Source organism: Crocodylus siamensis, chromosome 1, assembly GCF_052110815.1.
Source record: "Crocodylus siamensis isolate JL-2025a chromosome 1, ASM5211081v1, whole genome shotgun sequence".
Classification (NCBI taxonomy): Eukaryota; Metazoa; Chordata; order Crocodylia; family Crocodylidae; genus Crocodylus; species Crocodylus siamensis.
In genome coordinates, this window is record NC_143395.1 from 224,786,279 (window position 1) to 224,799,102 (window position 12,824).

Consider the following 12,824-nt stretch of genomic DNA (forward strand, 5'->3'; position numbering starts at 1 on the left):
TTTATATTCATCTAACACCTATTACTTACAATAGGGAATGGTCTTAGACCAGGTGGATTTACTGGGACATATATCACAATGTAGGATATGTGCAGAAACAGAAAGCTATGCTGGCTGCCAGGAGTGTCATACATCTCTTTTTTTGCAGACCATCACTTTAAAAGATGACGATGTGCAGGCCATGAACCCCCCCAAGTTTGACATGATTGAGGACATGGCAATGCTGACCCACCTTAATGAGGCATCTGTGCTGTACAATCTGAGAAGACGCTACAGCAACTGGATGATTTATGTAAGAATCACTGTTAAAACCAATATATTTTGAAGTAGAGCCCTCAAAGGTTACAATGCTAACCACTTGTTCCCAAACTGAAACAGCCTAAAATAGCGGGTTCCAGTTACATTTTCAGAGAAAAAAAAATGTTTGAAGTCAATTTGTATCTGGAAAACAAGCTAACGAAAAATCCTGAACAAATAGAGACAATGTTTTTTATCGTCTCGGAAGCTGCAAGTGAGGGAAAAGAAGACCAGGGAAGCTGAAGTGCTGGTTCATGTTATGCCACTCTCCAAGCTAATCAATGGCCTTCCAAACCAGCAGGATTTGTTTCTTACATGTCAGTGGCTCAAAATTTAAAGTATATGTATAACTTTTATTGCATGGAACTTTACATTTTTAGCGCAGCCATTTTGTTTCCTTTCTTTCCTATTCCTCATTTTCACTCTAAATTCTTTCCTGGTTCTCTAGCTTTCTGAAAGTAACACAGTTTCTGTCAGCATCAGGATGAGCTTCAATAGCAACTAACTTCATAAGCCTAAATTTGGCCCGCAGCTTGGCAGTAACATGTTTGACTGAAATCCACGGGTGTGTGGGTTTTCTGACAAAGGAGGAATAACCCACTTTCCCCCTTCTAAATTAAGATAAAATGTTCCTGTACCAGGTCTTTGTATAGCAATATGCTTTCTACATATGTCTCATGGTATGCATGTGTGCATACCTCTCTCAAACTACAGTTTTGGCTTGCAAGTAGTTGATATAATCGAGAAAACATTGTTCTCAGCGCACTACAGTGATTCCACCACAGCTATCAACTTGCAGAATTTTTTTTTCTACCAGAAAGGTATTAACCTTTTTTACCCAACTACATGACCTCATTATAATTGAACATGTCTGTTTAGGCTCCTTAGGGCAGAATCTGGTCCCTCTGTTCATTAGCTTGTCATCTTAAAAACCAGGATCATTCTAACCTTCCTTTGTAAATCCCTTTAATATCTGTGAATAAAGGGAAATGACATTCAATGGGCTTGGGCCTTACAATGCTGAGCAGAAAAATGCCTAAATCCCTTTAAAAATGTGAAGCAATGTATAAAAGCTGGGTACTGATTCAGAAAATACTGAAACCTGATTGATTTTTTTTTTCCTTATAAAATCTCGATCCCCTTTCTTTCTCCTCTCTTTACTCTCGGTTTTGGGTTCTTTTTTAGACCTATTCAGGTTTATTCTGTGTGACTATAAATCCCTACAAATGGCTTCCAGTCTACAAGGCAGAGGTGGTGGGAGCATACAAGGGAAAGAGACGCTCTGAAGCCCCTCCTCACATCTTCTCCATTGCAGATAATGCGTACAATGACATGTTGCGCAGTAAGTAGCAGCATGTGCTTTTAAAACTGGATTTCATCCTATTTGCCTATGTGGCTTATACTGACTTGTGAAGGGACAGAATTTTATCACCTGTTAATCAGAAACGCTATTAGTATTTAGCTATACAAAAAAGACTAAACTATAGAAGAGGAGCCTAGGAATTTGCCTCCCTGGATTCTCCTCATGTCCTGCCAGTACTGTGTGATTTTGGACAGGTATACCACTTACTCTTTGTGCATCACTTTGTCTGGGAAATAAGGCTAATACCTTTCTATCCAGCAATTGTGAAGGATAATCTGTCCCAGTTTGTACTACAAATGGTATGGCACCCCAGAAAGTCCATGAACATTTGCTCAACCTTAAGAATAAAATGGCTTTCTGTATGCATACCCTCTTTTTGTGTTCAGTTTTCCTCAGTATGAGTATGATCAAGTTATGCAAATATTCATGAAAAGCAGATTGTTAAAGGCACTTACTCAAACATTTGCACAAAAGTGTCAGATTTATCTGAGATGGGATGTTTCTTGTCTCATCAAGAAGAGACTGTTCAAAAACCCTTTGCTGGAACCTTAACCCAAAGGCAATCAAACAAGGCAAACAAGGCTCTGGCAATCTCTTCTGCAACAAGGAGTACTCATCTCCATGCAATTATTTGTTGTGAGTGAGGAAGATCAAATTAAATGGAAATTCTGCACTTAGTCCTATAATACAATAGCCTTGGTTTTACCCTATTCCCTACCCTCTTGGAGTGAGTTGGACAAGTGTGACATAGCCCAAAAAAGGAATGAGTTTGCTGTTTTCTAAAATTATCTGATCCTGTTTAAAGCTCCTTGTCAGAGAGAGAGATACAAAGCCCCAGATGGCTTGTTCAAGTTTTCTGATAAGAAGAGTGTGCTTGTTCATTCACGGAATAGAAAGCAAATGCTTTCAAGGGCAATAAAACTGGCTCAATCTGGTCTGAACTCTTTCTACTTTGGCTCTACTCCCTAATGATGAAAATTCCTAAATAATACTCTGTGCTAGTATAAAAAGAGGGATCTATCTCTACATATGACCCCTGGAACTCTGAAAATCTGCTGCTGCAGAAAATGAGGACTGGGGAAAACAAATAGACATAATGGATGGAGGGGCGTTGAGATAAAAAATGTGACAAAACTTTGTGGAGGGAGTGTAAAATGAAACTCTTTAATTTTGTAACTTCCAAATTCTCAGGAAGAAAAAACCCCCACAAGACCATTATGTGAGCTTAGCTTAGGCATTTCTTTGTGCCAAAAAATCAGTTGCTCCCAATCAAGGCACAAAAAGGGGGAAATAGGGATTAAAATGGAAGTCCAGATTCAACCTCACTCTGGAGTCATGACCACCTAATAATATTAGACTGAGTATCTGAATTTGCTCTAATGCAACCTGTCTAAAATCCTGCAATCAAAGCTCAGATTGGGCCTCTGATATTTCTGCAGCTGTGGGAATGCTAGCTCATTTTCTAACAGTGGTTAGTTCAAGAGGATTTTACCCAAATCCAGGGGAACTAAAACAGAATTAAACCTGGAGTCTGGGTAAGAAAACCCAAGTTTCTTTTGGGCTTGTTTTGTTTCTTTTTTCCCCTACATAAATGCCTATGCTGTATGCTCATTTATCTCTGTTAACTGTACTGTGTTTATTGCCATGTTATCTGAACACCCGCTCATAAATAGAATGAATTTTGGGTTTTCTGGACACAGTCCCCATGGACTGCAATGTAAGTGAATGAAAAAAATCTCATTAGCAATCAGTAGTAGTAGATGTTTTATCTTTTAGTGCAGGGGTGGGCAATTATTTGGCCTAGAGGGCCACTTAAAGAGTTTTGGTGAGCTGTTGAGGGCTGGGCGGTGGAGGTTGTTGACCTGACCTTGGCCCACTGTCACAGCTATTTACACCACCTGGTGGTGGGGGGAGGGAGTAGGGCAGGGACTTGCCAATCGATCCTATCCAGCCCTGGGCCTTTTCCCACTGCACCCACCACCAGGATCACTGGACGGAGCAGGGGGGCAGACTAGGTATCCAGGTCAGCTGGATGATTGGGATGGGGCCACAGATGGGCAGGGAGTGGTGTCCAGGAGCAGGGCAGGCAGGCGGGGCTGGGGCCAGGGCCAGGATTGCAGGGAGGTGACAGCACAGGGCCAAGGCCTGGGACAGGGTAACGATCCACTCCCCACAACAAGCACCGGTTCTTTGGGCAGAGGCCAGCCCCTACCCGTGGAACCGGCGCCCGTTGCAGGGATGTACAGGAAGTGGATCACGGCTTGGCCCAGGCCTAGGCCACAAGGCGGATAGAATTGCTTGGTGGACTGCGGACCGCATTTTGCCCACCCTTGCTTTAGTGGCCAATGCAATTCATATTTCAGCAAATTTTGATTCTTTCCATTAGAGGGCAGTGGCGAAGCATGCAGGCATGCCAACTACTGTGAAGAAGTCTTATTACAGGTGTTAATGCAAAACAGCAATTATGGAAGCATCTGACTTGTAATGCATTTTTACTTGTTGGAAAGGAGTAACAATTGGAAGATGGTGGAAGAAGGCAGAGGACAGGGGGACAGTAACGTAAACATGGCTATAAACTGAAGTTAGCATATCAGCCAACTAAAGTGCAATTAAGCTCAACATGGGGCCAAATTAAAATTAACTCTGAGTGTAAATCATTGATGTAAATGGAATTAAACTTAAGATGAATTTGGCCCAAAAGTCTCTCTCTCTCTCTCCTTTTTATTTTTTTTGGTCTATAATTAAACTTGACTTGCTAATGTATTGTAGTGGTTAAGTACGGTTATAATTATACTTCAAGTAGCAACAATATTAATATTAAGTACAATAAGGATGTAGAAAGGAGATTAGACAATGTAGCTACACAGAGAAGAACAATTATAAAAGAGCAACTTATGAGCAAATGGCTGAGTAGGAGGAATTGTTTAGGTTGGTCCAGCAAGGCATGAACAGAAGGAGCAGATGGGCATGAGAAAATATATGTTTAGGAGGAGTAGGAGAAACACTTTGCTATTGCTGAGATCTTTCAGGTTATGGCATAGTTCCCAGAAGCAGTAGTTGAATGCACATCACTCGACAAAGCAGTGGAGAAGAAATTTAGTATAGGAAGGTAACTTGCACTGTCCCTGAGAGGCTGGAAAAGATGAGGGCTAATTGATCTTTCCATTGCTGTTTCCTGTTACTTTAAAATTCTTCATGTAACAACCCTGCAATACCAAGTAGTGTCTTGGACTTCTTACTGATATGAAGAGTTCATTTTATTGACCTACCTTTCTTCTTGTTTTTCCTTTAGATCGAGAGAATCAGTCTATGCTGATCACGTAAGTGTTGATCTTGTTGAATGGGTTGAGAACCCATCAGTGCAAAAATAATTTTTTCTGAAATGCAATGTCTGAGAATGGGAGGAAAGGGCATTTGGCTAACCCCTGAATGCTCATCATCTTCCAAGGGCATGACACCTTGAAACTGGATGTGTAGTGTGACTGAAAATGAATTCTTTCACATCTAGAACTCAACACAAGTGATCAGTGTTGCCATCTGATGGCAATACTATACCTAATGTGGATTGAATCGCTAAGGACATAATAGATTATGGTCTAATCTCTAGCCAAGTAGTTGTGGTCCACTGAGAAGAGACATAAGATGCACTGAAAAAAGCATAGAAGTTTGTTTATATGTTTTCTTTTGATGTATCTGTTCTGTCAATATGGAGAGGACCACATTAAAAAGGCTATTTTCACCACCAAAAAATCTATTTAGGATTTTGCCTAAGCAGTCAGATCTGAGGTGGGGGGAGTAGCTGGGATAATCAAAGCAAGCCATGTGCCATGCTCTCCCCAACACAGGCAGGAGAGCATGTTGCCCTGGATTACGATGCATGGTTCTCAACTGCTCTGTGTCTGATACTGGTCTTTCTAGGTCTTATTCTCCCTACTGGCTATAAAATTAACTTAACCTCCTGTGTAAAGACTTTAGGTTTTTAATGAGACTTAATGTCCTTAGGGAGAAAGAGCAAATTTTGAAATTTTTAAATGAAGTATCTGAGCCCAAGCCAGTAAATAATTATTTACTGGTGGGGTGAACATTTAACCCTGTTCATCCACCTAATGATATATGGTTGCCCCTCAAAAGCCCAGGCAATAGTGGGAGGAAACAGTAAATAGTTAAGCAAAGCCTGTTAAGAATGAATGAGTAGAAGGTAAGCTGATTGCTTACGGATGTTCTCACAGTGTCACTATAATCACCCCTCTATTTGTAGTGGAGAATCTGGTGCCGGCAAGACTGTCAACACTAAACGTGTCATTCAGTACTTTGCCACAGTAGCAGCTATTGGTGAGCCTGGTAAAAAGAGTGTGAGTATGGAAGGAGCTGTTTCATTCTGATTCCAATATTATTTCACTGTATGAGACTAACCCCAAGTGTTCATAAGCTGCTGTTGGAATAACGGTTATTGAAAACACAGGCAAAAGATACTGACATTTCAGTAGATACCATTTCTCTTTCTGAGTCAGCATGTGTCTAATGTTGGGGAACTGTGTTATGATGAACCTGTTGCATTTTCAGGGTGGAAAGCAAAGGTAGGGTTTTGTCTACTTGTGATTATTAAAGACTGAATGCCACTCTCTTCCAGGCATAATGTCCTAATTACGTTCTAGATTTGATCACACATGTGTTTTTATATTCCATGAGGGGGAAAAAAGGACTTTTTGTCAATATTTTTTTCAGGTTTTGGCAAAAAAAAAGAGGTTTAAAAATGGAAAACTTTTTTTGTTGTTGTAAAAAGGGGAAAAATTGCCATCAAAATTACTGTTGTGATGCAAAGTTTGTTTTTGACCAAAAAAAAGAAACCCCAAAAACCTGAGAGAAAAATTTTAACCAGCTCTCCTAAGTTGCAATTTGAATTAGTTACATGCTGCCTTGAAGTTCCAGTTGAATACTGTGTTCACATTTCTTTGCTGTATAGTATTGCTGTCTGTTGTTAAACAACTGCTTCAGTTACCTCTAATCCGCTAATTTTGTGCCTGTAATTGATGATGTCACCAACATCATGTATTAAACTAGCATGTGTTCAGGCATATGTAGGTGCATAATTGTACAAACCCAGAGCCTAAAGATGGACATTTTGTCTCTTCAAAACATTGTAAAAAACCTACCTCCATTATTTCCATTATCCATAACTAAAGGATATAGCAATTCAAATCCAGCTGCTGTGGGATCCCGTTTTCTAACGCTTGTTTTTGCTTGAATCTTTTCATCCTTGTCCTCTGATGTCACGTCTTCTCTGTGAATCCAGTTTGTCTTTAAGTCTGGTTGGAATACATGTGGGACACTTAGCTGAAAACTTGGATAAAAACCTGTGAGGGAAGAGAGGTTTGGCCCACACATTCCTATTTTCAGCTATGTAGTGGGTACAGTGTCATAGCAAGTGGGGGCTGGGGGGATAGACTGCCCCAGGTGCTGAAGCAAAGGGGCGCCAATAGGTGCTGCCCAGCCAGGGCAGGGTATAGGACGGAGCAGTAAGCGGCTTGTTTAGTGGGTGTGGGGATGGGTGGCTCCCACTGCTGCTTGTACTCCCGGGCAAGCTTGGGGGGATGTGCCCCCCAGATCTGTGCTCAGGGCGAGGGTGGGCTGCTGCTGCGGGCTACAGCACTGAGTGGGGAAACCAGTTTCATTCTGGTAGAGGGGTAGATCTTGTCTCCAAAAATCTCTGAATCTGTATTCACGTGCTCTGGTTATTCTTAGGGCTTGCCTGGTTTGTTAGATCTCTGACTCTTGGGAGTCTTTCAGCCTTTCGTGACCTCCCTTCATATTAGTAATCATTCTGTCACCCTTTTTCTTTTTCCTTCTGTTGATCTTCGAATAATAGCCAGCCACCAGGACTGGGGTAAGTAGATGACTTCATTATTTTATTTTAAAATGTCAAGATAAGCATAAACTGAGTTCTGTCGCTGCAGGTTTGTGAATGTCAGTTCAGCATCGTTCCAGTCTGTGTTGTCCCATTGTAGAAATATTCCTCTGAGGCTATGCTATTCAGGATGTAGTCACTGACTAATTGAAATGGGAGCTTGGTGGTTAAATAGTTTAAATGAAAATCTTATACATTAGGAAGGTTGAGTCCTTTCAATCAGTTGTAATGATGGATCTCTTTTATTAGTGTTTCTCAGTTTTTTTCTCTAGTCCCTCTATATGCACTGTTTTACATTGAGGTGCATGGCAGCACATCAGTAAAACTGCTGTGTTTGTTCTAATTTGTCATTAAGCACCTAGGACTGGAAGGGGCCTCGGAGGCCACTGTTTTCAATCCTTTGCATCCACAAGTGACCATGGTCCAAAAGGATCCACAGTAGCATCCATTAGTTCCTCTTGCATAACCCAGGCATAAAATACCCTTTAACAATAACCTTATCCCATACCATAAGTAAAGAGCAAGAAGGACAGTGTCACCAATGTTTTTAGGCATAAATTCTGCAAGACAAAACAATAGAAAGCAGTTAGGGTTCAGCCCTCTCCAGTGCTGAGTTGAGAGTCCAACTGCTGTCCTCCATCTACACCATGCAAACTACGGGTATGAGCAAAGTTACTTTGTCTGTCAGGCTTCAGACTGTAATTATATACATACAGTTTGCTTACTGTATTTCTCTTCTGCAAGTATATTAATAGTAATTGAATGCTTTGAATTAAAGGGAACCTTGGAAGATCAAATCATCCAAGCAAACCCAGCTTTAGAAGCCTTTGGGAATGCCAAAACGCTAAGAAATGACAACTCTTCACGTTTTGTAAGTCTGTATGCAATAATCACTTTTATAAAATACCCCTCACTTTCCTCCATGGAAAGCTTTAGATTGCTGATAACTGACATACAACTAACAGGATCTAATCAGGAAAAAAGGCTCTCCCAAAATCAATACCAACACTGAGCAGCTTAATTTAAAAGAGAAGTGTGTGTATGCTATATAAAACGCACACACTTACCAGCCTTTACCATCCAGAGACAGAAAGTGATTAAAACAGGGAATACACCAAATGAAGTCTAAATAATTTGGGTAAAATTTTAATCAGATGTTGAGCCCTGTTGTCTCAGTGGACATGTGTGCAAATTTCAAGGGCAAAGTAGCATGAAAACAGCAACACTGCTCTGATAACCCACTGGGGAAAAAGGCAGAGTGTATGAAGGCCCAGAATGAGGGTAAGAATCCAGAGCAGAAATAGAAAAAGAGACCTGTCATGAAACAGAGACAGAGTCTCATTACTCTGACTGAATGACAAAGCAAGGGGTATAGTATAAAGCTGCAACCAACAGCTGAAGTCTGTCTAGCATGCTGTTTGCACCTGGCTGCATCTTTGTGTGTGAAATGAATATGAGTATACCATTTTCCTCACAGGAATGTTTTGAGGATTACAGAAGTATATCTAAGTTTAGGCATTGAAAAACATTAAGCACAATATTTAGTAAAATCTAATACATCCCAACATATTGCATAATACTAAATATCCTTTAGAAATTATCTTCTCCCGACACCAAGTGCCAAGTGTAGGCATTGTATCTTGTGTATCCTTTTACAGTTTATTTGCACTAATTAGATTTTTTTTGGGCACAAATTAGGGTAAATTTATCAGAATCCATTTTGGAACCACAGGCAAGCTGTCATCTGCTGATATTGAAATATGTAAGCAGCAAATTTTCCTTTTGTTCTAGAAAAACAAATTCTTTTCCAAAACTTCGGAGAGAAGTTTTCGTACTGAATTTTTCATTATTTAACTAGATTTACTTGAGAAATCCCGAGTGATTTTCCAGCAGCCAGGTGAAAGATGTTATCACATTTTCTACCAAATCCTATCAGGAAAGAAAGAAGAACTCCAAGGTAAGAATAAGAGACTGGCTCATGGATGCTATGAGTAAATCTCTGAGGGAAAAACTGGCTGTTATGTTCAAAAAGGTTCTTCTGGTCCCATTCGCCAAATAAATTGAGATTAAGCCTCTTAACATGAAATGCCACTAACCAGTATGGCTTCTAAGATGAGATTTTTTTGATAGCTGTGACAAGGAGGACCAGTTTTCTTCCTGATGTGCAGGCCTGAATTGCCTGCCACTGTTAGGCATAACAACTGATGTTATGCATTAGTATAGGCAAGTGGAGACTGAAGAGGGATTTTAAAATATTTTACACAATATATGACAAAGAATAATATATTGCATTTCTCTTGCCAAGTTCTCAAAGCATGTGTCAAACATGAAGCCTCAAAGCACTCCTCTGGCATTATAGCCCTATTTTACACATGGGGAAGATGAGGCAAAGAGAAGGGGAGAAGACTTCCACAATATATATGGCAAATCCAACCCAGGTTCCTTACCCTTTCCAGAATACTAGCATGTGTATAATGCTTGGGTTGAATGATAGCATATACAAAGCCAGGTGGAAGATAATTACATTCATAGCTGGTAGGGTCGGAAGGGACCTGAGCAGATCATCAAGTCCAACCCCCTGCCATGGCAGGAAAGAGTACTGGGGTCAAACGACCCCAGCTAGGTGATTATCTAGCCTCATTTTGAAGACCCCCAGAGTAGGAGCCAGCACCACTTCCCTTGGAAGTTGGTTCCAGATCCTAGCTGCTCTGACCGTGAAGTAGCGCCTCCTGATATCTAACCTAAATCTACCCTCTGCCAGCTTGTGACCATTATTCCTGGTCACTCCTGGCGGTGCTCGGGGGAACAGGGACTCCCCCAATGCCTGCTGGTTCCCCCCTGACTAGTTTATAACAGGCCACTAGATCCCCCCTCAGCCTTCTCTTATGGAGGCTGAACAGGTTCAGATCCTGTAGCCTCTCCTCATAGGGCCTGCCCTGCTGCCCCCTGATCATGCGAGTGGCCCTCCTCTGGACTCTCTCAATGCTGGCCACATCCCTCCTGAAGTGCGGCACCCAGAACTGGACGCAGCACTCCAGCTGCGGCCTGATGGGTGTCACATAGAGGGGGAGGATCACCTCCTTGGATCTGCTCGTGATGTGACTGCGTCCCCACACCATCAGCCCATGTTCATTTTGGAATCAATAATGACACCAAGATCCTTTTCTGCCTCTGTGTTGATGAGAAGGACGTTCCCCAGCCTGTAGGTATGCTGCTGGTTCTTCCTCCCCAGGTGCAGCACCTTGCACTTGTCTGTATTGAAACCCATCCTGTTCTCATTCGCCCAGCCCTGTAACCTGTCCAGATCTAATTGTAGCCTGTCCCTCTCCTCCAGCGTGCCACTTCTCCCCACATCTTAGTGTCATCTGTGAATTTGAACAAGGTCGTTTTCACCCCCTCGTCCAAATCACCTATGAAGATATTGAACAGTGTGGGCCTGAGGACCAAGCCCTGGGGGACCCTACTGCCCACATCCCTCCAGGTCGAAAAAGACCCGTCCACCACCACTCTCTGGGTGCAGCACTCCAGCCAATTTGCAACCCATTTGACTGTGTAGGCATCAACGCCACAGTTGCCTAATTTCTTAATGAGATTGGGGTGAGAGACAATGTCGTAGGCCTTCCCAAAGTCCAGAAAGACTACATCCACCGCAACACCTGTGTCCAAGGATTTTGTTACCTGGTCGTAGAAGGCCACCAGGGTGGTCTGACAGGACCTGCCTCTAATGAACCCATGATGGTTGCCCCTAAGCATGATCCCCACTGCTGGTGCCTCGCAGATGTGCTCCTGGATAATTTTCTCAAAGAGCTTCCCCAGGACCGAGGTAAGACTAACGGGCCTGTAGTTTCCTGGGTCCTCCTTCCTCCCTTTTTTGAAGATGGAAACCACATTGGCCCTCTTCCAGTCCTCTGGCACCACACCAGAGCATCACGAGTGCTCGTAAAGCCGTGCCAGGGGTCCCCCAATGACCTCTGCCAATTCCCTCAGCACTCTGGGGTGGAGATCGTCAGGACCAGCTGATTTGAACATGTCTAGTACCCCCAGAAATTCCCTGACTAGGTTCTCACTGACTCTGGGCCTGCCAGCGCCTCCCCGGGGTCTGTTGGGGACCCCGGTGGGGGAGATGCCCTGGTCCCTGCTCAAAAAAATGGAGGCAAAGAAATTGTTAAAGAGGATAGCTTTGCCATCTAGTGTAACCACCAGATTTCTTAGTGTGTCCTGCAGGGGCCCTATGTTACACGGTACCTTCTTTTTACCCCCTATGTATTTAAAAAAGGACTTCTTGTTATCCTTGATCCAGGTCGCTAGTCCCAGTTCCATCTCCACCTTGGCCTTCCTGACAGCCCCTCTACAGTCTTGAGCAATGGAGGTATAATCCTCTTTGGTGATGGCCCCTCCCTTCCATTAGGTGTACACCTCCTTTTTAGCTTTGAGACATTCCTGGATGCTTTTGGTGAGCCATGGGGGCTTTTGAGCACACTTGCCCCCTTTGTTCCGCGTTGGGATTGTCACCCTTTGGGCTTGGAGGATCGTCTCTTTAAGGAACAACCATTCTTCTTGGACTCCCAACTCCCCTCCCCGACTAGTCTCCTTACCTCATTGAAATCCGCCCTCCTGAAGTCTAGTGCTGTTGCCTTGCTGCAGGCCTGTGACACCCTGCGCTGGATGGTAGGGAGAGGTTCATTGAAATTCCATCTTATTTGGTATTCAAGAAGTCCCCTAGAACAGTTGGGGGCAAACTTTTAGCGGACGCATCACACACATCTTAAACACCTCCTCTCTCCCTCCTCCTAAGCGCCACTCCAATGCCTTTCCCTTGCCCAATCTGCTGCACTTCCTTCTGCTCTCTGCCCTATCTGCCAGTTTGTTACCTGCCACACGTAAAAGCTACCCATGCCACTTGTGGCATTTATACTACAGGTTGGCCCCCCTGCCCTAGAAATATGTTGGAAAATGAATGCAACTTCTCAGTGTTTCTAAGAACTTTTTCAAAGTCATCACTACTGTTCTTCTAAAGTAATGTGGCTCACTGGGCTTGCTGACTTCAATAACATGCACTGTAAGAAACATTCATGTAGTATACTGAAGAGTCACTTATCCCCATATTGAACTGCTGCTATGTAATAGAAATCATAATCTGTTTTGAAGTCTCATTATCCTGACAGTGAGTGGTCAAACTACTAAACCCTTAACCCTCTTAGCTTTTCTGTGCCCTAATTAAGGAAGATTAGGGGAAAGGTTCCAAGGAAGAGCTTTGCT

General features: G+C 42.7%; 1 protein-coding gene across 1 annotated transcript in view; it reads left to right on the top strand.

Annotated features, from left to right (window-relative positions):
- Positions 1-12,824, top strand: part of MYH15 (myosin heavy chain 15) — a 68,485-nt gene that overhangs the window by 3,365 nt on the left and 52,296 nt on the right. Inside the window, exons 3-10 of the mRNA XM_090058019.1 lie at positions 149-292; positions 1,483-1,639; positions 4,953-4,980; positions 5,919-6,012; positions 7,527-7,544; positions 8,344-8,436; positions 9,264-9,327; positions 9,424-9,522. Coding sequence (XP_089914145.1) covers positions 149-292; positions 1,483-1,639; positions 4,953-4,980; positions 5,919-6,012; positions 7,527-7,544; positions 8,344-8,436; positions 9,264-9,327; positions 9,424-9,522 — 697 coding nt within the window. The remainder of the gene's footprint in view (positions 1-148; positions 293-1,482; positions 1,640-4,952; positions 4,981-5,918; positions 6,013-7,526; positions 7,545-8,343; positions 8,437-9,263; positions 9,328-9,423; positions 9,523-12,824) is intronic.